This window comes from Podarcis filfolensis, assembly GCF_964270895.1.
Source record: "Podarcis filfolensis genome assembly, chromosome: 4".
NCBI classification, from domain to species: Eukaryota; Metazoa; Chordata; class Lepidosauria; order Squamata; family Lacertidae; genus Podarcis; species Podarcis filfolensis.
This window is the reverse complement of record NC_139607.1, coordinates 77,284,453-77,307,051: the sequence shown is the minus strand read 5'-3', so window position 1 is coordinate 77,307,051 and position 22,599 is coordinate 77,284,453. Positions and strand designations below refer to the sequence as shown.

Sequence of the window (22,599 nt, the reverse complement as noted above, 5' to 3'; positions counted from 1 at the left end):
CTCTTTCTCTTTGTATGCATTATATATTTATATTGAAACTTATTTTATTTTCCAGAGCAATGACAATGAAGAACGCCTGCAGGTTGTAAAATTACTAGCAAAAATGTTTGGGGCAAAGGATTCAGAGTTGGCATCTCAAAACAAACCACTTTGGCAGTGCTATCTGGGGAGGTATAAATTGTTTAGTTCCTTTACCTTGGGGATTAAATACTGAAATTTAATGTAACATTTTGTTATTTTGCAGCATTTTAGACATTCTTTTATGTCTAATATGAGCTGTAGATACATATGAATTCTTTGTTCTGTATCCTCTGAAATTGACATAAATAAAGCTAGATCTTTATCCGTGGTTCCACAAACCTTACAATTATGAACCATATTACTTAGTTTACTGCCATTCACTGCTTTCTGCTAACGTAGATTAATCTGACTCTTGCCAGCACCACAACATTGTAATAATAAATTCTGTGTTTATATTGGATTTGATTAATATTCAACAGTTGTGGAGCTTTCCAAGGAACAGTAACAAAAACAAGGCTTTAGACTTTTAATTAGGTGACAAATGCATATATTAATAAACATTTGCATGAAAGAGATGCATGCTTAAAGATTATATCTTCCAGCTGATTTGTCCTTTGGTTAAAATGAGAAATAGGCTGCAGTATTACATTTTTTAAGTATCTGTTTGGATGTAAATGGCCAAGCCTGATTTATCAGACACAAGTTGGGTAGCAGGTTAAGGGGGGAGAATTGTAGCCCAGTGGCAGAGCCACCCACATTGCAGGCAGAAGGTTGCAAGTTCAATCTTGGCATCTCTAGGTAGGGCTGGAAAAGACTGTTGCTTAAAACCCTGGCAAGCTGCTGCCAGTTACTGTAGACAGTACTAAGCTAGATGGAACATAGTGCATTCTCTTGACCAGTGAATACCTTAGTAATGTCATAAGCAAGTGAAGCTTTGGATGTCAGATTGTATGACATTAGAAAGTTGAACAGAGGAGCTTCATTGCCATTATAACTTTATTAATATTGGGTTGGATCCAGACTTGCCAAAGCTGGAATCAGCTGTTGTGTTTCCAGGCTCTTGCACAGCACCTTGAGATATCTTTTCAGAGTATTCTTCTAAGTCTTTGTTATAACAGTTTACGTAATACCTGTAGAATTTCTTCTGCTTACAAATATCTGGATCTAATCCGTCATGTTTACCAGACTGTTTATCTTTTGATTCTTTGATGCAATAGGTATGGCATTTTGATGAAAATTGAAATGAGGGATAACATACTGTGTGTTTTTTTGTTTTTTAAACAGGTTTAATGATATCCATGTACCTATCCGTCTTGAATGTGTGAAATTTGCTAGTCACTGCCTTATGAACCATCCAGATCTAGCAAAAGATTTAACAGGTATCAGTAAATTGAGTCTGCAAAAGAAGAGGAACTCTTAGCATTTATTCTGTTTTTAGTAGTAGCAAAATAACAGCACTGTTTTTATAGTGCATTTACAAAGGGCCTGGTTTTTGATATTTACTCCTGATCTTCTTTTTCTGCATGTGGTAGGGAAGCAAGCCTTCACACTCACCTGTGGCCTAATCTGACTAATACAGTCAGGCACTAGTTGGTCAGAGCAGGGAAACTACCACTATACAAATATATAGTAAAAGATTAAGAAATGGGTCCCCAAATTTATGTTTGGGTCAAAAGTATGTTCTGGGTTTGAAAAAGTTGAAGATACCTAGTCTAAAGCAGCCTTCCCATGAAGAACTTATTTATTAAATTAACATCCCACCCTTCCAAATGAGCCTAGGGCAGCAAGCTCAGCTGTGATAAAATAATACCATTAAAAATAAAAGCCTTTAAAAACAATTAAATGCTCCTGTAGCCAGCATCTTATTCTTTAACTGTTAGAGGACAAGCAAATATAACACCGTAGTGATTAAATTAGCTATTTTCATGAATTAAAGTCTTTTGTTCACAACTTATCAGATAATAACAGACAGCGAGTTTATTAAGAGGAGAATATTAAATTGTAGTTGTAGTGTCTCCCATTAATACAAGCTTTTGCCCTTCATTCTCTGGGACTAGTGTGTCAGCATCAGTCTACGTCAGTTTAGGATACTCGATATAATAGTATAAAGTTTTAATTAGGGTGTCCTTTTTTGTACAGAATACCTTAAAGTGAGGTCTCATGACCCTGAAGAAGCTATCAGGCATGATGTTATTGTATCAATAGTTACTGCTGCTAAGAAAGATCTTTTGCTCGTCAATGATCATCTTCTTAACTTTGTGAGGGAGCGAACGCTTGACAAACGGGTAAGTCATTGTATATGTAGGTCAATTACTTGGAGTCATTGTTAGTCCAAGAGTAGGCAACTAATTCAGCATGTTAAAAATTCCTTTCCGTTAAGATTTCTCGCAAGAATTGACTAATTGCATATTTGCATACTGTGATTATCTGCTTTACCCGCACATATTCTTGCATTTCCTAAATTATGAGATTGTATAAACATGAGAGTAAAAAAACTGTGAACTTGTTATGAATACAGTGAAAGTTTTGTGTGCAACTGATTCCATTTTATGATCCACACAGAAGTGCCTTCAGGATTTTGTAATGTGTAAAGAAGTCTTTGTAATTATTTTGTTCTGCTTAGCCATAGTACTTTAAAACAACCCAATGTATGATTATTATTATGATTATTAGGTTTAGTGGATTAGTTGAATTTATAACTTGTTCAAATGCCAGATTAGGTCTGTAGCACATCTTACAAAAAAGCAATGTAGCCACTTACTTAATCTTAGTGCACGAAGAGCAAAAGTATAGGGAACAACCTTTATTGAACTGTGTATTATTATTTTTGGCTGTTGGTTTTAATATACACACATGCACAGAGCTGGGAAAAAATCTGGTTGAATACTGTTTCTTTCCTTGTGTTAATTTGTTGCCTTATTGTAGCAAACTCCCCCCTTTTGATAAGTATACTGCCCGCGTTGTGTAAAGATGCATAGCACCCTGCATTTCAAACCCAAGGCAGGTAGCAACAATATTAAAACACTCAATAGTAGAAGTGAATATCCAATAAAGCCAATAAAACAGTTAACAGCAAGAATGAATAAATCAGCATAATCATTACAAAGTCATTGTAGCAGCACCTAACCACTCATAAAGGCCTGGGGGCAAACATATGGGTTGTAGCTGGCACCAGAATGACAATAGAGTTGGCATCAGATGCACTTTTTGGAGGAAGACATTCCAAAGTCAGGGTGCCACCACAGAGAAGGACCTAGCAATTATAGTTTCCAGATTGTTTTCAAGGGCAGCAACACATAAAGCACATTGCAACAATCCAAAATTTTGAAATGTGTATATTTAGAAACAATGTTATATTTTGATGTTTGAGATATGCTGTTGTTTTAGTGGAGAGTGAGAAAAGAAGCAATGATGGGACTTGCACAGATATACAAGAAGTACTCCTTGCAGTCAGAAGCTGGAAAAGAAGCTTCAAAACAAATTGCCTGGATAAAGGACAAGCTGCTGCATATATATTATCAAAACAGTATTGATGATCGGTAGGTTAACCTGAATATATACAATTAGAAAGTATTCATCCTTTTGCCTTGTGTGAGTATGCCTGCTGACCAATAGCAATAAAGTTGGAAAAGAACACAGCTCATTGAGTCTAGGAGGGCATTCAAACAGCAATTCCAAAGTCTGCACTGCTTTTGGAACTTGGAGTGTTAAGTGTACTGAATTCTCTGGCCATAACTCTTTTGCATTCATAGAAATAGGTGTGATATTCATACTCGGCCTACACAGTTTGTTTGATCAAATGAAGCTTATATCTAAACTAAGCCATAAGGTTCTTATATGGAAAACCATGATTTCCAGCTATGTGAATTAACTTGCTTAAGCCTAGAGACGACTTGCAGGCTCCTCTGAGGAGGATATTGAAAGACGCCATTTTTAAACAAATCTTGGTCTGCCCTTTTTTTCTGGAGTTGAGGTCTTATGTTTCATAATGTGGTTAGTGAGAGCAAGATAGGATCTGAACTCATGGTTTTAACCTGGTTTGTTCTCAACACAGTTTAAGTAAGGCACAGTTTTTCCAGTTCAGGCATCACAGGGAACTGTGATTGGTTTAAAAAAGATAGCTTTTGATAAACGCATATGGTACTTCAAAAAGAAGAAGGGAGCGCAGAGCATGAGAGACTAGGACTGCAATCTTATAAACAATTATCTGGGAGTAAGCCTCAAATTTCCTAGAAGCTTGTTCACCTGGCAAAAACAATAGTTTCTATTTACATCTGAACCAAACCATTGTGTATTTCTATAGATCTTATAAATATTTTAAATAGGTAGCATTCTGTTTGTAACATTTCATTACTAATTTTATTTGTTAAATTTACTTAGATCAGTTTGGTATCGATTTAGTTTTTATGTGCACTTAATCATAGTGGATATTGAGAAATTTGCTTTAGTAACTTCAATCTTGTTTCATATAACAGAGGCTTATTATTGACTATCTCTCTTTAGACTGCTGGTGGAACGCATCTTTGCTCAGTATATGGTCCCTCACAATTTGGAAACAAATGAAAGAATGAAATGTTTATACTACCTTTACGCCACCCTGGATTCAAATGCTGTTAAGTACGTTTCACATGACAAATTTGGAACTAATAATGATGTTTGCAATGCTAATATAGCTAATAATCTTAGTGCACAGAATTTTTGCTTGGATAATATCTGGATACAGACTGTGCTCAGTATTTAGTAGGTTAAGATTTCTATCAAAATCTATCCTTGAACATGAAAGAAGAGAAAATGGGAAAGAGACCTTGCTACGTCTTTCATATTTTTTGACCGTTTACGTTGATTGTGAATTACAGTTTTCTCAGGCTGTTTAGTGCTTCCTCAAAGTATATTGCAAATATATTATGAGTGGAACAGAGTTGAAACTGGTTTATTTTGCTCTATAATTGGAAACAAATTGGCAAGGCTAAAATGAATTTGGTTCTAGTCTGCCCCACATACCCACTATTTCATGATGGGTGTCATTAATTATTGTCTAATAGGTATTAGCATCTTTGGGTACAATTCGCTTAGAAAGCAATAGTGATAGAAACTATAGGATAATCCGAACTAGCACTGTGTGCAAAGTTTTAGCTGCTTCTCTGTATCAGAATTTGTGTATAAACACTGTATAAATTAAGAAACATTTGTATAATGGCATTGTGATATTGACAGTTCTATTTTCAGTTCCTTTCCAATGATCTCTAACATGAGAACTAGTGTGGTATAGTGGTTAAAGTGTTGGATTAGGACCTGGGAGACCAGGTTTCAAATCTCTGCTCAGCAAGAAACTTACCCGGCTTGTCCCAGTCTCTCACAGCCTAACCTACCTCACAGGGTTGTTGTTAGGGTAAAATAGGAAGGAAGAAAATCACATATCCAAACTTCAAACTGCCTCCCTAGCTGGTATCTTGCTTTTAGTGGGTGGTAGTCAACTAACTTTTCCCCAGAGTAGGCTCATGTAGATGAATGAATATGACTAAATCGTAATGGTCTGCTCTGAGTACAGCTTCGCTGAATATCACCCAAAATATTTAAATAATTGAAGGGAATGGATTGATAAAAAGGAAGTTGAAAGAGGAAGTCAATAGGGACCAATCTTTCCAGAATGCTTGGATGGTATTCAAAACTGCAATAATAGAAGCTTAACAAGGATGTATATGGAAAGCTATGAGAGGATACAATCATGGGTAATGAACAGAGTTAAGGAAGTTATTACAGATAAAAAAATGGAAGTGTCATCCAAATGAGAGGAAAAAAGGGAACACAAACATTGCCAAAGGAAATGCATGCAGACAATAAGGGATGCAAAAAAGCCCCAAATAAATGAATCTGAATAATATAAATTTTGCTAACGGCATTAAAGGCAAGAACAAAATATTGTTAGTTCTTCAGCAGAAGAGTACGCCTTAAAGGCTTATAGCCAGGTGAATTGTTAACTGGAAGTTTCTCCCTATTCATAGTGCTAACAGTTTAGGAAGTTGCAGTTATGAGTACTATATCAGTTATTTGTTTCTTTATATTTTAACTATCAGGGCACTGAATGAAATGTGGAAATGCCAAAATCTACTGCGGCACCAAGTAAAGGATATGGTTGACTTAATCAAGCAACCCAAAGTAAGTTTATTTCCTTTTTAACTTTTGTGCATACTACAAAATACTTAGTTCATGCTAATTTTTGTAGAAAGCTCAATATTCAACCGCGGTTGTGAAACTGCTATCCCTTTTAAGAAGCGTCAAATAAGCAAAAGGAAAGTAGAAATTATGAAGACTCTTAAGGCAGCAATTATCCCATTTAGCTATTGTCTATTTCATTGTTCTGTATGGGACAATGACAATAAAGATATCGTACATCATCCTTTTAACATATTAATAAATATGTGAGAGATTAGGGTGTTTTAGAAAATAAAAGCATTAAAAACATTTATTTAATTGTGTTTACTAAATTTTATTATTTTATAACAATAATAAAAATAAAAGGACTGTCAGTTCACTATTGAACTAGGACCAGGGAAATCCATGCTCAGATCACTGCTCAGCAATGAAGTTCACTGGATGACCGTGGGCCAACTCATTGCCTCTCAGTCTATCCTACCTCACAAAGTTGTTGTGAAGATAAAATGGGCTGAGGGGATGAGAACCATGTATGTGTTCCTTGCAGGAAAGGCAGGATAACAATGAAGTGAGTGAATGAATGTGTAGTAAATATCCCTATTAATATTGGCTCTGTGGTAAAGACATCTTTCGTACAATCTAGGACAGCCGTAAGGTTTCAGACTAAATCATACTTGGCGTAGACCTTCAGTCCATGGATTTCACGAATTCTACTTTCAGTATGACTTATTTCAGGGGAAGGTAATCATTTTTCTCTACAGGACAGATTATGATCAGGATCTGCCTAGTGGGCCAGATTTCACAAATGAGTGGGTCCACCCACCTGTAGCAATTCCCTTTCATTCTGATCTTAAGTGGAAGGAGGGGAGGTTTGCAGAAGTCTTTTGAATCTCCCTCCACCTTTAAGATCAGAGCTGGTCCTTAAACTACTGATTTCCTTTTCTTAACAAGCTTTCAGTGTACATCTGGATTTACTTGTCTGTATATTAATCTGGAAGCTTTGGAAAGAATGTTTCTGTACCTCTAAGGTTGAAACATGCTTACTTTGGCAAACGAGAGTTTACAGTCCTTGAGATGAGGCTTAACAGCCCAAGACATCCAAAGAGGCTTAGGGAATAATGGGAGGAGGAGACGTCGTTGTTAGGAAAAGGATTTTTAAAAATGGCTTCTTAAGGCTTTTTATATGAAAGACAAGTAAGGAGGACGTGATAGAAACTTATAAAAAATGGAGATATTTCTTCACCCCTCTCAACATTGAAACGGAGGGTTGTATTTTACACAGCGTATAATTAATGGGGTTTGCTGCTGCTGCAAGATTTTGGTGATGACTTTGTCTTAGATGGTTGACAACCAGAAGTGTTGGGTTTGTTCCTTTGGGAAACAGGATGCTGGTGGACCTCTTGTCTGGTTCAGTATGGCTCTTCATGAGAATTTTTGTTTGCTTGAAAAGACATTTAAATGGTTCTTAGAGAGCTTGTAGTGAATTAAAAAGAGAACTGTTTTGGCAGTTAAGTCTTTGCTTTCCTTCAAGGCTCAGTTGGAAATTAAACTGCTCTTAGGCTAGGATGAACATAACCGTTGGTTAGTATAGTTCATCCTTTTGTGAGGTGGTAGTCTGAATTGAAGAAGAACCATTGGCCCTAGACTTGCTGTCAGCTTTTCTTCTTCCCAAGTGGAGCTGTTGTGTTCAAAATAGCTAAAGTGATAGCAAAATGTAGCTCTGCTATTTAGGGCATGGAGTGATGCATGGATATGGACAAGACATTTGCACGTTAAAATTTGATGGATGTGTTGGAATGCATCCCTTGCCTCAGAATTGTATGCGTTGCTATGGAGCCATTATTGTTTTTCCCCTCATCCTGAAACATTCTTCCTTAAGATTAAGAAAGTAATATGTGGAATAATTTCAAATTTCTGTTGTCCCTCTATAGCTCCCCATACTAGAGTAACTATCAAAGCTTTTTTAAAGAAATGGTGTTCCTCAGTCTATTAAGCAGCAAAATTGTGGTAGTAATGGCAACTCGGAAGGAGCATGTTTTCCATGGGATTGTATATCTAAATCTGTGATCTGTGAAAGGGTCTTTAAAGCAGATTACGCAGAATTCTGACAGGTAATCAGTGACTTATGCTGCCTGGCTTTTCTGATAAGGAGTAGAAAAGCTTGATTCAAATAAATTGCTTCGTTTGTGCTTAATCCTCTGGAAAACTTTGCAGCAAGAACCTGACAGACTTCAGCAGCAGTATTGGATTTCATTCCTGCTTAATGGTGGGTGTGAATTGTTTGAGTTGTTCTGTAGGCTAGACTGTACTTCAGAACTTTTAGCGGTTGCCATTAGAAACATTCCCTCGCCATTCTTTTCCAGTTGACTCAAAAGTCAAAACTGAGTTGTAGAATTTCTTGATGGCTTAAAAAAAAAAACATTCTGAGAAATTTTGCATGAAGTGAGATAGGGATATGGCAAATGAAATCATTTCTGACAGCTATCTGGTTTCAATCAAATAAGCTCAAATTATATTTATTGCTACATGCTGGCATTTTATTTCTTTTTAAAAATAAGTATTTTTCAGTAATATTTTTTTGAAAAAATAAAGGAGTCCTCCTTTTCCCATTATAACTAGATTGCCCCTTTCTGACAGGTGTTCATACTTCCCTGTTTATAGACAGTTGTTTATAAAATTAGTAGGGAGTTCATGTGTTGGCAATGTAAAAATGAGAACATTTTTGGATTATGATGGTATTTTATTAGAAAAACAGCAACGGTTTATTGCACACTGAATTAATGAAATGAAATAACACAGTCACGAGTATCATTGATGATGTAAAACATCTTTTTAATATAAAATAAAATGGAACATTCATATTGCTGCCTTCTCCAACCTGGTGCCCTCTATATTTTGAACTATAATTCCCACCAAGCCAGCATGGCCAATGGTCAGATGATGGGAACTGTAGTCCACAGAGTACCAGGTTGGAGAATGCTAAATGGAATTTAGTTATTCAAAGAGGGCTGGTTCTTAGTAGTTTTCTTTGCATTAACTTTTTTGTGTAATTTTTCAAATTGGCAACACTGTAACTGTTGCTACTATTTATATTATGGTAAGGTGATAAATATACTTTTAAAGGCAGCAACCTGAATATGGTTTAAAGAAACACTACAGATGGTTTTGCCTGCTGTTAAAAAAAGAAATACACTGGTAAAAATAGAGTAGATTATGGTCTTTGTTAGGTGGCTACTGCAGAAACCCACATTTTGGGGTTATTATTATTGCTTGGTCTTTTCCTTGGTCTTTATTTTTTTCCCTGATGATTTCCAACAGCACAAACCTGCTTGTCAAAATGTAAACCAATTGTGAGTAAATATGCTTAGGAATGTAGCATATATATCTATATACCCATCATGGTTTTAAGAGCAGCGGTGGACTCTGAACAATGACCTTATGCTCAGTGTTAAAATCCAGCTTTATTTTGTATTCATCTTCTATATAAGTATGATGTATAGAAATGATGTTATCTATTTCTGAAATGATGGTGCAGCATTATACCTGATGCTGTGTGAGTTCACAATGCGAAGTCTTGACATTCAAAAGTGCTTTCTCATTTAATTTCCAGACAGATGCCAGTAGTAAAGCTATATTTTCAAAAGTGATGGTAATAACAAGTAAGTTTTAAAAAAAATGTTTTAAAGCTTTAATACTTTAACACTGTTTCCTTGCTAATTGTTTTGTTCAACTGTTGATTCAGGTCCTTTCTAATTTGGAGGGAGTATTAAGACAGTGAGGTCTGAAATGCCCCAGAACAAGTTGTATGAAGAATATTGTTAGCATAAGCACATATATAATCAGACCAGTTAGTGGTTTGAAATTTAGAACTGAGGAGTAGTGGGGGAATATTTTTTCACTGGGGGTATCTAACTACAGTAATACCTCTGGTTGCGAACTGTCCTCCTTGGGAACACTGCGGGTTACGAGCTCAGCTAACCTGGAAATAGCTGCTCCTGGTATCGAACTTTGCCCCGGGATGCGAGCGAAAATCACGCACCAGAGGCATGCGCGCAGTGGGAGGCCCCATTAGCGAAAGCGCACCTCAGTTTAAGAACGGTTTCCGGTTATGAATGGACCTCTGGAACGGATTAAGTTTGTAACCAGAGGTACCACTGTAATATGTTCTGTCAGACATTTGTGCCGTGATATGTTTGCCACAGGCTTAAGATGCTTCAAAGTGGCCCATCGCTGAAGCTTGCTAGCCACAGTAGAAGCTAACTACAACTGGTTTGGGGGTGGGGTTTTTGTTTGTTTGTAAGTATTAGGCTTCTTAATTTTTTTCTATTAAGTGATATAAAAGTCCCATTGAACCTAAACGTATTTCACTTCCTTAAAGGAAACTTGCCAGATCCTGGCAAAGCACAAGATTTCATGAAGAAATTCACGCAAGTTCTCGAAGATGATGACAAAATTAAGCACCAGTTGGAAACACTTGTTAGCCCAACGTGTTCGTGCAAACAAGCTGAAGGATGCGTGGTAAGAATAGGTATTAAAGCATAACTTTTTGGGTATTGAATTGTCTTGTCTGTCAATTAACTGTTGGCTAACATTGAATATTGCAGCGAGAAATTACAAAGAAGCTAGGAAATCCCAAGCAACCTACAAACCCATTTCTGGAAATGATAAAGTTCCTGCTGGAGAGGATAGCCCCCGTGCACATTGATACAGAATCTATCAGGTACCTCTTTTCACTTAATTTAGTGGTAAAATTCAATAAAACTGGCAGGAGGTATTGCACAGACAGGTTTATTATTGATGAGAAAATTTACTTTATTCCTCTCTTGGTGATTATATTATAAATAGTAATAACTATAAAGCTGAGACAAAGAAAATTGCAGAAATTAAATTTTTACCACTTTTCATAAGGAAAAATGAAGTAAGTCCTCTGAATAGGGAGAAATTTCAGGGGTGGAGGCCAAACATATTAGCAATGTGTTGGGGCAGGGAGTTGCTTATGGTGGCAATAGATTCATTGTTTTAGAATTTAATTTAATTTTTTGCACTAGATAAGAAAGGCTTTTGCAGTCATTGCTGTTAGCAAGAGCAGCAAGAGAGGAGCTCTTCTGGGCAGCCATAGTTTTCCCACCCCAAAGGCTGCTGAAATTATGCTACGTACTTTGTGTGTAGCATTATTCGAGAGGTATATGGGGCAGGTGGGGAATCACAGCTACCCAGAAAAGTCCTCTTTTGGTGTCAGTGAATTCTCACAACATTACAGGTAAGATTTGTTTTTTAAAGTAAGCATGTTCCCTTAACAAAAAACAATGAATAGGTACAGCTGCTCCCCCCATGAAATCAACAAAATGTTTCTCCCAAATTTGTCGCTTCCAAAAGGGGTAAGGTGTTGGGTTCATCACTAGTTGTAACCGGTAAAAACAGCAATAGCCGAATAACAGAACTGTGCATTTATAACAATGTTTATGATCAACATAATGGACATCACCTAAATAATTTTAATAATAAATTTTTAAAAATCACTTTAAATTACCATTAATTCAGTGTTCTGGCTTTCCATTTAGGATGTTTGCTTAGCTATAAAAAACATAAAGGTAATAGAAAGTATTATTCATGGTAAGGTAAAGGACAGTCCTTTACTTTTACAAAGGCGACTATGGGTTATTCATAGTAGTACATCACAATCAGTACTGTCAGTTGAGATTTAATCAAAGCTTTTTAAGAATGTATAGTTATTTACTTGCTAAGGAAGGAAAATGTCTATCTTAATATGTCATGCAAGTTTAGCAAGGACTCAAAAAGGATGTTTTGGTACTAGTAATGTAAATAGCACTAGCTATAGCTCAGCAAGTATAAAATTATCTGCTGGTGATTAACTTTGATCTTGTCCTTTGTTAGTGCCCTAATTAAACAAGTGAACAAATCTATAGATGGAACAGCAGATGACGAGGATGAAGGTGTACCGACTGATCAGGCAATCAGGGCAGGTCTTGAATTGCTTAAGGTAAAGAGCTCCTCTTGTAGTTAGTGAGAAACTTTATTGGAAAAATGGAAGCTGTGGTTGGGATGGTCTAAAGCAGGGGTGGCCAACTCCCAAGAGACTGTGATCTACTCACAGAGTTAAAAACTGGCAGTGATCTACCCCTTTTTGGGGGGTTCGGGTCAAAGCTGTTGAGGTTTTTTCAGGGAGGAGGTAAAATGTTGAGCTTTTTTTAGGGGAGCCACAGTTGTTCAGCTTCTTTGGGGGGAGCCAATGATCTGCTAGTTATCTACCGCAGACGTCCAGTGATCTACCGGTAGATCACGATCTACCTGTTGGACATGCCTGGTCTAAAGCATGAGACAAACATGTGAGTATTATGTAGGCTGGGGTGTGTGTCGTATTTAGGGTGCAGCTGTTGCATAGCCAGATCATATTATTGATGATAAATGGAGAGAATGAGTGCTGTGTTAGTCTGTCTTGCCATATGTTCCCTGTGCATTTTAATTTTATAGTTGAAAGCTGCTGTTATATTATTTGGAGCGTTGCCACTGGCTACAACTTGGCATTTAGTGGATGTATTTTTTGCCGTTGATTTCTCCTGGTATATAAAAGATTACTTAATAATTGAGCTGAGTAAATATAGTAATATAATGGTTTGGTTTGTATGGGGGTGTTGTGAGAATAAACTTTAAAAGAACCATATTGCTTACTTTGCAGGTGCTTTCGTTTACACACCCTATCTCATTCCATTCAGCTGAAACTTTTGAATCCCTCCTGGCTTGTCTGAAAATGGATGATGAAAAGGTGGCGGAAGCTGCACTGCAAATTTTCAAGAACACGGGGGGCAAAATTGAAGAGGATTTCCCACACATCAGATCGTGAGTTAAATACAGTACCTTTAGGCCGTCCATATTAAATTACAGTTTTAGAATTCTTGGGCAGAATTTAGCTCTTAGGGAAGTCAGTAATGAAACACTTAATTTTGATGACGTCGGGTTGCACCTGTTGCTTCCACTAAATAACAAGGCGCTGTCACCACCCTGGAACAGAAACAAGCCAAAGTCTGGCTTGTGTTATATATGAATCTGGGATCGTGGTTTATTTCTCTCCCCCCAAAAATTCATAAACAGTAAGCAAGGAGCAAACCTGGGCTTGTAATTGTAGTTTGTCTGAAGAGAAACAAAGTATGAGCCTGGGTTCGCATATAAACGACAAATCAGACGGGCTTGTTTCCTGCCTGACGTGGCATGAGTGGAGCAGGAAAGAAGCCAAGTGTGGACTTTTTGAGCTGGGCACAACAGCATGCTTCTCATTCATGTTAAAACATAGTTTATGTTAACTGTGGTTTAATTTTATCTGAGAACCAGGCCATTATGTTAAAACAAAGCAAGCTCTACTGATGATAGTTGCCAGGACACAGCTGGAGATGACGTATTTCTGTTGAAATTGGTTGACTTTTATTTTTCACAGTCAACTTGAGGCCTCCATTGTTCGGTTTTCCTTAGCATAGTGCTGAGAGAAATGCTCCTCATATTGCTTAAAGTAAAAAAACATTTTAGAAAGGAAAGTCATAGATTTTAATACAAACGAGACAGATATTTCGGTGCACCAATTATCCTGAGAGACTGGAAATACATCCATGGATCTTCAAAATGATAACCACAGACTTTCAAACCCTATGGATTTTGGCTTGGTGGGTTTGCTCTCTGCATTCAGGGAAGACCTGCTTTTTTTCAGACTACTGTGGAAGAAAAATTAAGTACTTGAATATAGCTTTCGTGTTTCTCCCCCTCCACTTTGCAAAAAAATAATAATGAAACATTTTGACTGTTAAATTTATATCTATTTATATTTATATCTATTATATCTATTGAGAGCCAGTGTGGTGTTGTGGTTAAGAGCGGTAGACTTGTAATCTGGTGAACCGGGTTCGCTTCCCCGCTCCTCCACATGCAGCTGCTGGGTGACCTTGGGCTAGTCACACTTCTCTGAAGTCTCTCAGCCCCACTCACCTCACAGAGTGTTTGTTGTGGGGGAGGAAGGGAAAGGAGAATGTTAGCCGCTTTGAGACTCCTTCGGGTAGTGATAAAGCGGGATATCAAATCCAAACCCTTCTTCTTCTTCTATTTAAAGCAAACAAAAGAAATGTGGCAGATATACATTAATAAAAAAAACTTTTTACTTTTAGTGCTTTGCTTCCAGTTTTGCATCATAAAGCTAAGAAAGGACCCCCTCGCCAGGCCAAGTATGCTATTCACTGCATCCATGCAATATTTTCCAGTAAAGAAACACAATTTGCACAGATATTTGAGGTAATTGGGGGGTTTCTTGGTGGGGGGAGGGGAATTTTATAGCGCATTTGTATTTTTCTGGGAAACTGCCATAACTAAATGCTTGATACCCGAAAATATTTCAGCTATGAGTGGAGTTAAAATGTGCTTCTTGAAGAACATTTGGTTCCATTCCTTGTTCTGTTTGTTTGGGGAAGAGCTATAGCTCCCTGGTGGGACATCTTCCTTGCCTGGAGACCGTTCTGGGTTTGGATGAACTGAACTACATGGACCAAAGATCTGACTCAATATAAGGCAGTTTCCTATGTTTCTGTGTTCCGAACAAAAGTGATTATTTTTAACTTAGTTCAAAAGACTGCTAATTAAGGGTATGTCAATTAAGTTTACTTTCATTAATATTTATTAATACTCAATGGCTGTATTTATTTTTTAGCCACTGCATAAGAGTCTAGATCCAACCAACCTTGAACACCTGATTACACCTCTGGTTTCCATTGGCCACATAGCCTTGTTGGCACCTGATCAGTTTGCTGCCCCATTAAAGTCCTTGGTGGCCACCTTTATTGTTAAAGACTTGTTAATGAATGACAGGGTAAGAACTTTTTTTTTTACTCATAACTTTATTTTTTACAGCAAGAAATTCAGAAACAGGGAAAATAAAGTACTGCTTAAAATAATGTCTGCATAAACCTTTTCTTCACACAAGAGCGAAAAGCATAAATATATTTTTCAGACTGTGTCAAATAAGCCTGCCTGGGTTAGTAAGCAAATTACTTTAACCTAATATTAATTCAAAGCAGTAAATCCTTGAAAAAATTCCCCATCATCTCTTTTTCATCCCTCCCTTCCCCCTTTTTATTAAAATACAGAAAACCAGATTCTCTGCTATCACAAGCTGGTACATGGATTCTCTTGAATATTACAGTGTTCATAAATTCAAAGCATGCATATCTCTTAATTATCATCCTCGATTTCAACTTTTATAAAGTGTCGCAAACACTGCATTTGACACAATGCTAAGTCAAGTTTTGTTTAGCTCTCAGGAGTCACAGAACATGTTTTTCCTTGCAAACATGAACATATATACAGCATTTTTTCCACAAGAGAAAACAAGCCAGCATTAGGTGTGCAGGATCCTAACTTACTCAACATACCATGGCTAAAACAAGTGATGGTTTAGCGTTGCTGCAACTATAATCCATGCCTTCCGAGTATGTGGTTTTTGTTGGTAAAAGAAAAATCCATTTAGCTTACATGGTTAAATTGCTGTATGCATAGGCACCCAGTCCTGTATTCCTGGTTTGGTTCACAAGAATAATATAATATATATCTATACAGAAGCTGTATATTAAGATGAAGTAGAGAAATAACAGTGGTCTTCTCTGAATATTGTATATGAAACGAATTATATAATTTTATTCAGATGCCAGGTAAAAAGACAACTAAGCTCTGGGTGCCAGATGAAGAGGTTTCTCCTGAGACACTTGCAAAGGTGAGTCACTTAAATACTTGTATTTACATAATTATCTTCCTATCACATCTTTTTTTATTTGTCTACGGTGCTACTTTTACTTTCAGTATTATTTGTTAAAATAACCATCTCACACACAAATGGATGTCGTTATTTATTAAATTGTGGACACCATACATTTTACAGTTAGATAGCCGAGGCTTTAAAGCTTCTAATCAGATACAAATATAACTACTTCCTTGTAACTACTTTCTCAATCTTTGGCTTCACCTTATACAAAGGATGCTAGTTGTCCTCTGTTTAGAAAAAAAAGGTTACTATGTGAGAGCAATTGATACTACAAACCCACCTAAATGTCAGCTTTTGAAGGTTTATCTGTATGTGAATAGCTATGCATTCCTAGCCTGTCTTGAGTGTATTCAGAAATTTGCTGCTTTAACAGTGGCATCACCTAGTGCTATATACCATTATCTGTGCTCAATGACAGATCTTTGAGATACAGGCAGGTAGCCGTGTTGGTCTGCCTTAGTCAAAACAAAAAAAATTCCTTCCAGTAGCACCTTAGAGACCAACTAAGTTTGTTATTGGTATGAGCTTTCGTGTGCATGCACACTTCTTCAGATTCTTCAGATCTTTGGGAAATAGTGATATAATTGACTGCTTAGTGTGGGAGATCCACTCTTTCCCCCATTTTGTGTTCATTTGTTTCTGAAGAGCCTAAATATGGATTTACAGTGGTTTTTATATCATGGAATTGTTATGGTCCATGAAGAATCCATGAAACTCCAGTAACTTGGAAGTCCAGTTCCTAATTAAATATAGCATTACATTTTTTCTTTGCATTTTGCATTTTGGCCCCTGTCTTTCCTACTTTATCAGGCTTTGTGATTCTTCCTTAGTCCTGTCAGTCATTCTCTATGTACCATTTTACTTCTCTTCGAGGCCTACCACACAGTCACTAAATACATGTTGTGTTTAATGACTTCTGCCTCTCTGGTAGGGCAGGTTTTTTTCTTACGGCTGGAAGAACAACAGCAAGACACTCACTAGGGTGGTAGAGAACAGATAACTGCCACAGAAGTCATTCTTGGTTGACCTTTCAAATATGGTGTGTGCTTCGAAGTAGGGCAACTTGGTCAGGAAGGCCTGCAAACTTAGCAAAGGCACAAAAGCAAATTCTGCACTGATCACCAACCATTGACCATGCTGGCTGGATCTGATTAGAACTTGGAAACAGCTTTATAGTCTACTATCTTCAGTAGTCAGGGACGCGGGTGGCGCTGTGGGTTAAACCACAGAGACTAGGACTTGCCGATCAGAAGGTCGGCGGTTCGAATCCCTGCGACAGGGTGAGCTCCCGCTGCTCGGTCCCTGCTCCTGCCAACCTAGCAGTTCGAAAGCATGTCAAAGTGCAAGTAGATAAATAGGTACCGCTCTGGCGGGAAGGTAAATGGCATTTCCGTGCACTGCTCTGGTTCGCCAGAAGCGGCTTGGTCATGCTGGCCACATGACCTGGAAGCTGTACGCCAGCTCCCTTGGCCAATAAAGCGAGATGAGCACCGCAGCCCCAGAGTCGGTCATGACTGGACCTAATGGTCAGGGGTCCCTTTACCTTTACCTTTATCTTCAGTAGTCAGTGGAAGAGCAAGGTGAGAGGAAGGAGCAACTTGCTCAAAAAGGAGAAGAGCCACAACTTGATGTGAATTAGCTTCTAAGCTGCTTTTGGTGGGATGGAGATTTTATACACACACACACACACACACACACACACATATATATATATATATATATATATATATATATATATATATATATATATAAAATGTGTGTGTGTGTGTGTGTGTTATCTCCCATTCACCAGATTATGCGGTTTCCTATGAAGCTTTTTTTTAATGAACAGCATTTTTAGAAAAGTGTCCTGCTATGTAATTACAGAGACATTATATTGATCTACTGTATTTGTTATAATTTGCCTCTGCTGTTTGTCATATTTGTTTCAGATCCAGGCTATCAAGATGATGGTTCGATGGTTGATAGGAATGAAGAACAACCTCAGTAAATCAGGAACTTCTACCCTGAGGTTGTTATCAACAATATTGCACAGTGATGGAGACCTGACAGAACAGGGGAAAATTAGGTATATAAATAATGGATTGAAAGCTAGTTTTGGGGTAATTTATTTCAGCTGGCATAGAAAGTGGAAACATGTTATAGCTCTGATCCAGTGATATGCCTGCGAAACAGAATGCTGCTGTGTGCTGCTGCACATATGTGGTCAACATGGAGGGTGGTAGTGTTTAAACAGGTAATTGATGTTATTAAACTGCCAACTGGCCCCTCTGTTTACTTGCACATGTGGCTGTGGATTCTAAGTTCTTGAAGCTGTAGTAGACACTATCAGTTTTTCTTTCTTCTTAAGGATTTTTTGTTGTCCTTTATCACTTTCAAAGCACATAAAGTTTGCTAAACATTGTGGAGAAATCAGAAGATAAGACCGTCTCTGCCCACAGACTTGCAGTCTAATACACTGTGCACCAAAGAAAAATGGAAGGAAAGAGGAAAGCAAACAAGTTTAGGTCGCAATTTTTATAGTTTGAAATTGGCCCAGTTATATCTCAGCTTGTGCAGCTAAGATATGCAGAAGGTCTTTTTACCATGCACACAGCCCCTTTGCCCCTCACTTCTCTGCAAATCACAAGTTAATCCAAAAAGCCTCTAATCATTCATTATTTTATGTTTTGTCTGAGCTTTGGAACAACCCAGGCCATGATTAAACCAATGTCAAACCATGGTTGAGTAGCCTGGCATGTCCCAGAGCTTGGCAACCATAGTTTCCCATTCAATGATTAACTGAAGACTTCCTGGATTAATTGTGGCTCACAGGAAAGGGAGGAGTGAAACAGCTGCATGAAGAGGCCTTTTGATTTTTAAAGTTTGAGTCTCGGATCCAAGCTATTGGATACAGTTGAATCATCTGGAACATTCAAATGGAAATCTTTTATTTTTCTGCTGCTATTATTTTTATTAGTTTCAGCTTTTAAATTAGGTTAGCTCATTTGTATTTCTTTTTTTAAAAGTTGTATTTATTTATGCAATTAATTGCTTTAATATATAATTTAAAAATTGTTAATACAGGTAGCTCGTGGAGGTTACATTCCTGGCCATCGTGCACATAAGCAAAATTGTGTAAAGCTAGCACGATCCCCCAGAACTCTCTCCACCTCCTGAGATCTGGTTGTTAAGCTTACTTAATGAGGTCTTGGCAAGTGACCTATCACACCCTCCCTGCAGCTTCACTTGCCCTCTTCCCCTTAGCCTTCCTCGATCCTCTTCTAGCTGCTGCTGCTGCTTCTCCTTCTTAGACTCCTGCTGCTTCTCTCCCTGCAAACCCACAAACTTTTTTTTGTTAAGCCCTCAAACTCGCTTATATATCTGGGTCTCCTTGTGCTGGGTTTTCCATGCTGCTGATTGGCTCATTCCAGAGGCTGCTGGTGCTGCTCTTGTCATTGAAAGGAAGAGAAGGTGGGGGTGTTTTGGTGCCCAGACCCCCTGCTGCCCCATCTTTTGGCCCGCCCCACCCACTTCCTATTGAATTAATTACTTCCCGGCCAAATGCACGAAGCTGCAACCACGTTAGTGAAATAAGGGTGAGATGCGAGTTACCTGTACTTATTGTTCATTTGATACGCTGTGAGCCGCTTTGGACACAAATTTGGCATCCAAAGTGGCATCCAAATAAACCATTGATGGTGATATGTGAAGGCCAGTGCTCGTCTCTGCTTTATAAGCTGAGCTATGGTTGTTTGAATACTGCCACGCTGAGAAGGCAGATCATGTGATCTTGACAGGTGACCCTTCCTGCCTTTCGGGTACGCATAATGGGGGTTGTGAGAAAACAAATGTGAGCCAAGCATGAAGAGCCTTTGCACAATAATCTAATGGTTATTATCCTAATTAGTTCATATTCCGTTTCTTATTTTTCAGCAAACCTGATATGTCTCGTCTGAGGCTAGCTGCTGCAAGTGCTATTGTGAAGCTAGCCCAGGAGCCTTGTTATCACGAAATCATTACGTTAGAACAGTACCAGCTGTGTGCATTAGCTATTAATGTAAGTTAAACAGAAGGGCATTGCTGGGCATTTGCATGCTAATTATACATAGCTTGACACAGTCAAAATTTTACACTGTTAACGTGTGCAGCAAAGTACGTTGGACTTCTAAGAAAAGGTGAGCATATAGGGAACAAGTCATTGTTGTATAACATCTTTTTTTTCCCCCCAGGATGAATGTTACCAGGTTAGACAAGCATTTGCTCAGAAACTTCATAAAGGTCTAGCAAGGCTACGGTTGCCACTAGAGTATATGGCGATATGTGCACTGTGTGCAAAAGACCCCGTAAAAGAGAGAAGAGCACATGCGAGACAGTGCCTTGTGAAAAACATCAATGTGAGAAGGGAATATCTGAAGCAGCATGCAGCAGTTAGCGGTAAGAAATGAAATGGAATAAGCAGAAGTATGCAAAGGGTATTCTGATGGTTACAATGACACAGGCCCGGCCTAATCATTTCTAGATTAGGTTGCTGTCCTGTGCTGTATGTGGGGCTGCCCTTAAAGCCAGTGAGAGCCAGTGTGGTGTAGTGGTTAAGAGCGGTAGTCTCATAATCTGGTGAACCAGGTTCGTTTCCCCGCTCCTCCACATGCAGCTGCTGGGTGACCTTGGGCTAGTCACACTTCTTTGAAGTATCTCAGCCCCACTCACCTCGCAGAATGTTTGTTGTGGGGGAGGAAGGGAAAGGAGAATGTTAGCCACTTTGAGACTCCTTCGGGTAGTGATAAAGCGGGATATCAAATCCAAACTACTATACTACTACTACTACAACTACTACTACCACTAGTACTTCTTCTTCTTCTTCTTCTTCTTCTTCTTCTTCTTCTGCTTCTTCTGCTTCTTCTGCTTCTTCTTCTTCTTCTTCTTCTGCTTCTTCTTAAATTTCCTGGAAGCTTCAGCTGTGTATGTGCAGGAGCAAGGTTTCTGACCAAAGTTGCCTTTTGCCTAATATTGATGTCGTTGCCTCTCAGTTATTTCTAGGTTTAGGGCTGCAACTTTTTTAAGCCTTCATTCAGAAGTTGGAATCTTCTGGCCCCTCACATATATGCACTTGTCTTTGTGGATGTATTTGCATGAGATTGAAAATGATTTGTATTGGAATCTATATAAATTGAATATTCTTTGATCGCTATTATGAAGCAGTCTAAACCTTACTATTTCCCCCTCAATTTTACACTTTCAGAAAAACTCTTGTCGCTTTTACCAGAGTATGTTGTTCCATATACTATCCATCTTCTGGCTCATGATCCCGATTATGTCAAAGTTCAAGATATCGAACAACTGAAAGATATTAAAGAGTAAGACTTTCCAAAAAGATCAGATACGTTATACAATTGATAGTATGTGTCAGTCTGTTTTCATATGCTGATTTGCAGTTTGTATTAGTTTCGCTAAGGAAATTGCTTTTTCAATTCTCTCTTTTCCCAGACTAGAGAAATCAGTTAATTATTTTTAACCATTGTGAATAGAGAATCATTGAATTGTAAAGTTAGTAGGGACTTCAAGGGTTCTTTAGTCCAACCCACTGCAATGCAGGAAACTAAGCTAAAGCATCCATGACACATGACCATGCACTTTTGCAGAGTATATGGTTGTGTTTTCTGACAGTTGTATATTTAATAAAGAATTTTTCTTTTAGGTGTCTTTGGTTCATATTAGAAATATTGATGTCTAAAAATGAAAATAATAGCCATGCATTTATCAGAAAAATGGTAGAAAACATTAAACAGACAAAAGATGCTCAAGGACCCGATGACCCAAAAATGAATGAAGTAAGTTGAATTAAAATATTTGGATGCTGCAAATAGTTTTAGACCTAACATGTCTCCATCCCAGGAATTAGGATAATTCTATTATGATTTTTGGACACCTGCACAGTGCCTGCCCTGTTTCAAGAGTAGTATATTATTAGGTATTAAGCTTTTTGTGAAGGTTGGCTGAGCAGCTGTGATTATCTAGGATGTTCATGTGCAATAAATAGATTTAATTAGTATCTATGTTATACAAATAAAACATATCAACAACATGAACACATGCAAGCAAACCCATGCAAATAAGAGTGAAGTCTATGAACCAGTGGGTCACAAGTCAGATTCATGCAACTCATTGATAGCTTCTGATTCCTTGGGGAAGTTTCTTTAACAGATTCCAACTTGACTCAACAATAGGCACTGGCTCTCCCAAGATTGTTGTAAGATAAATGCAATCCTTTATTCTTGCTCTGTCATTCTTTCTATAATTGTAGGAATTTATTATAATCATAGAGACAATCATAGACCCACAAGGGTCATCTAGTCCAAACCCCTGCACTGCAGGAATCTTTTTGCCCAACACAGGGCTGCTGCTGCTGCTGCTGCTGCTGCTTCTTACCAGCTGTGCTTCTCTGTGAGATATGTTGTTCAAAAATCAGTCTTGACTCTAAAAATCCAAAGAATCAGCCCTTTATCATATCATAGGATGTTCATGAACATCCCAGCTGATCTGCTTGAATTGTGCTTGGCAATTGTATAAGATGTTCTTAAGCCGCTGCTTTATAAATTTTGTTAGTTTTTTTTTTAAATGTATTTTATATTCCT

At 37.9% G+C, this 22,599-nt stretch overlaps 1 protein-coding gene across 1 annotated transcript in view; it reads left to right on the top strand.

Moving 5' to 3' along the window:
• PDS5B (PDS5 cohesin associated factor B) overlaps window positions 1-22,599 on the top strand; it is a 65,576-nt gene that overhangs the window by 32,436 nt on the left and 10,541 nt on the right. The window contains exons 9-27 of the mRNA XM_083608947.1: window positions 56-171; window positions 1,306-1,400; window positions 2,161-2,306; window positions 3,409-3,560; window positions 4,525-4,638; window positions 6,096-6,177; window positions 9,785-9,833; window positions 10,553-10,692; window positions 10,779-10,894; window positions 12,070-12,175; window positions 12,872-13,032; window positions 14,343-14,466; window positions 14,879-15,037; window positions 15,869-15,937; window positions 17,917-18,053; window positions 19,901-20,024; window positions 20,197-20,401; window positions 21,207-21,321; window positions 21,663-21,795. Of these exons, the coding sequence (XP_083465073.1) occupies window positions 56-171; window positions 1,306-1,400; window positions 2,161-2,306; window positions 3,409-3,560; window positions 4,525-4,638; window positions 6,096-6,177; window positions 9,785-9,833; window positions 10,553-10,692; window positions 10,779-10,894; window positions 12,070-12,175; window positions 12,872-13,032; window positions 14,343-14,466; window positions 14,879-15,037; window positions 15,869-15,937; window positions 17,917-18,053; window positions 19,901-20,024; window positions 20,197-20,401; window positions 21,207-21,321; window positions 21,663-21,795 (2,343 nt within the window). The remainder of the gene's footprint in view (window positions 1-55; window positions 172-1,305; window positions 1,401-2,160; window positions 2,307-3,408; window positions 3,561-4,524; window positions 4,639-6,095; window positions 6,178-9,784; window positions 9,834-10,552; window positions 10,693-10,778; window positions 10,895-12,069; window positions 12,176-12,871; window positions 13,033-14,342; window positions 14,467-14,878; window positions 15,038-15,868; window positions 15,938-17,916; window positions 18,054-19,900; window positions 20,025-20,196; window positions 20,402-21,206; window positions 21,322-21,662; window positions 21,796-22,599) is intronic.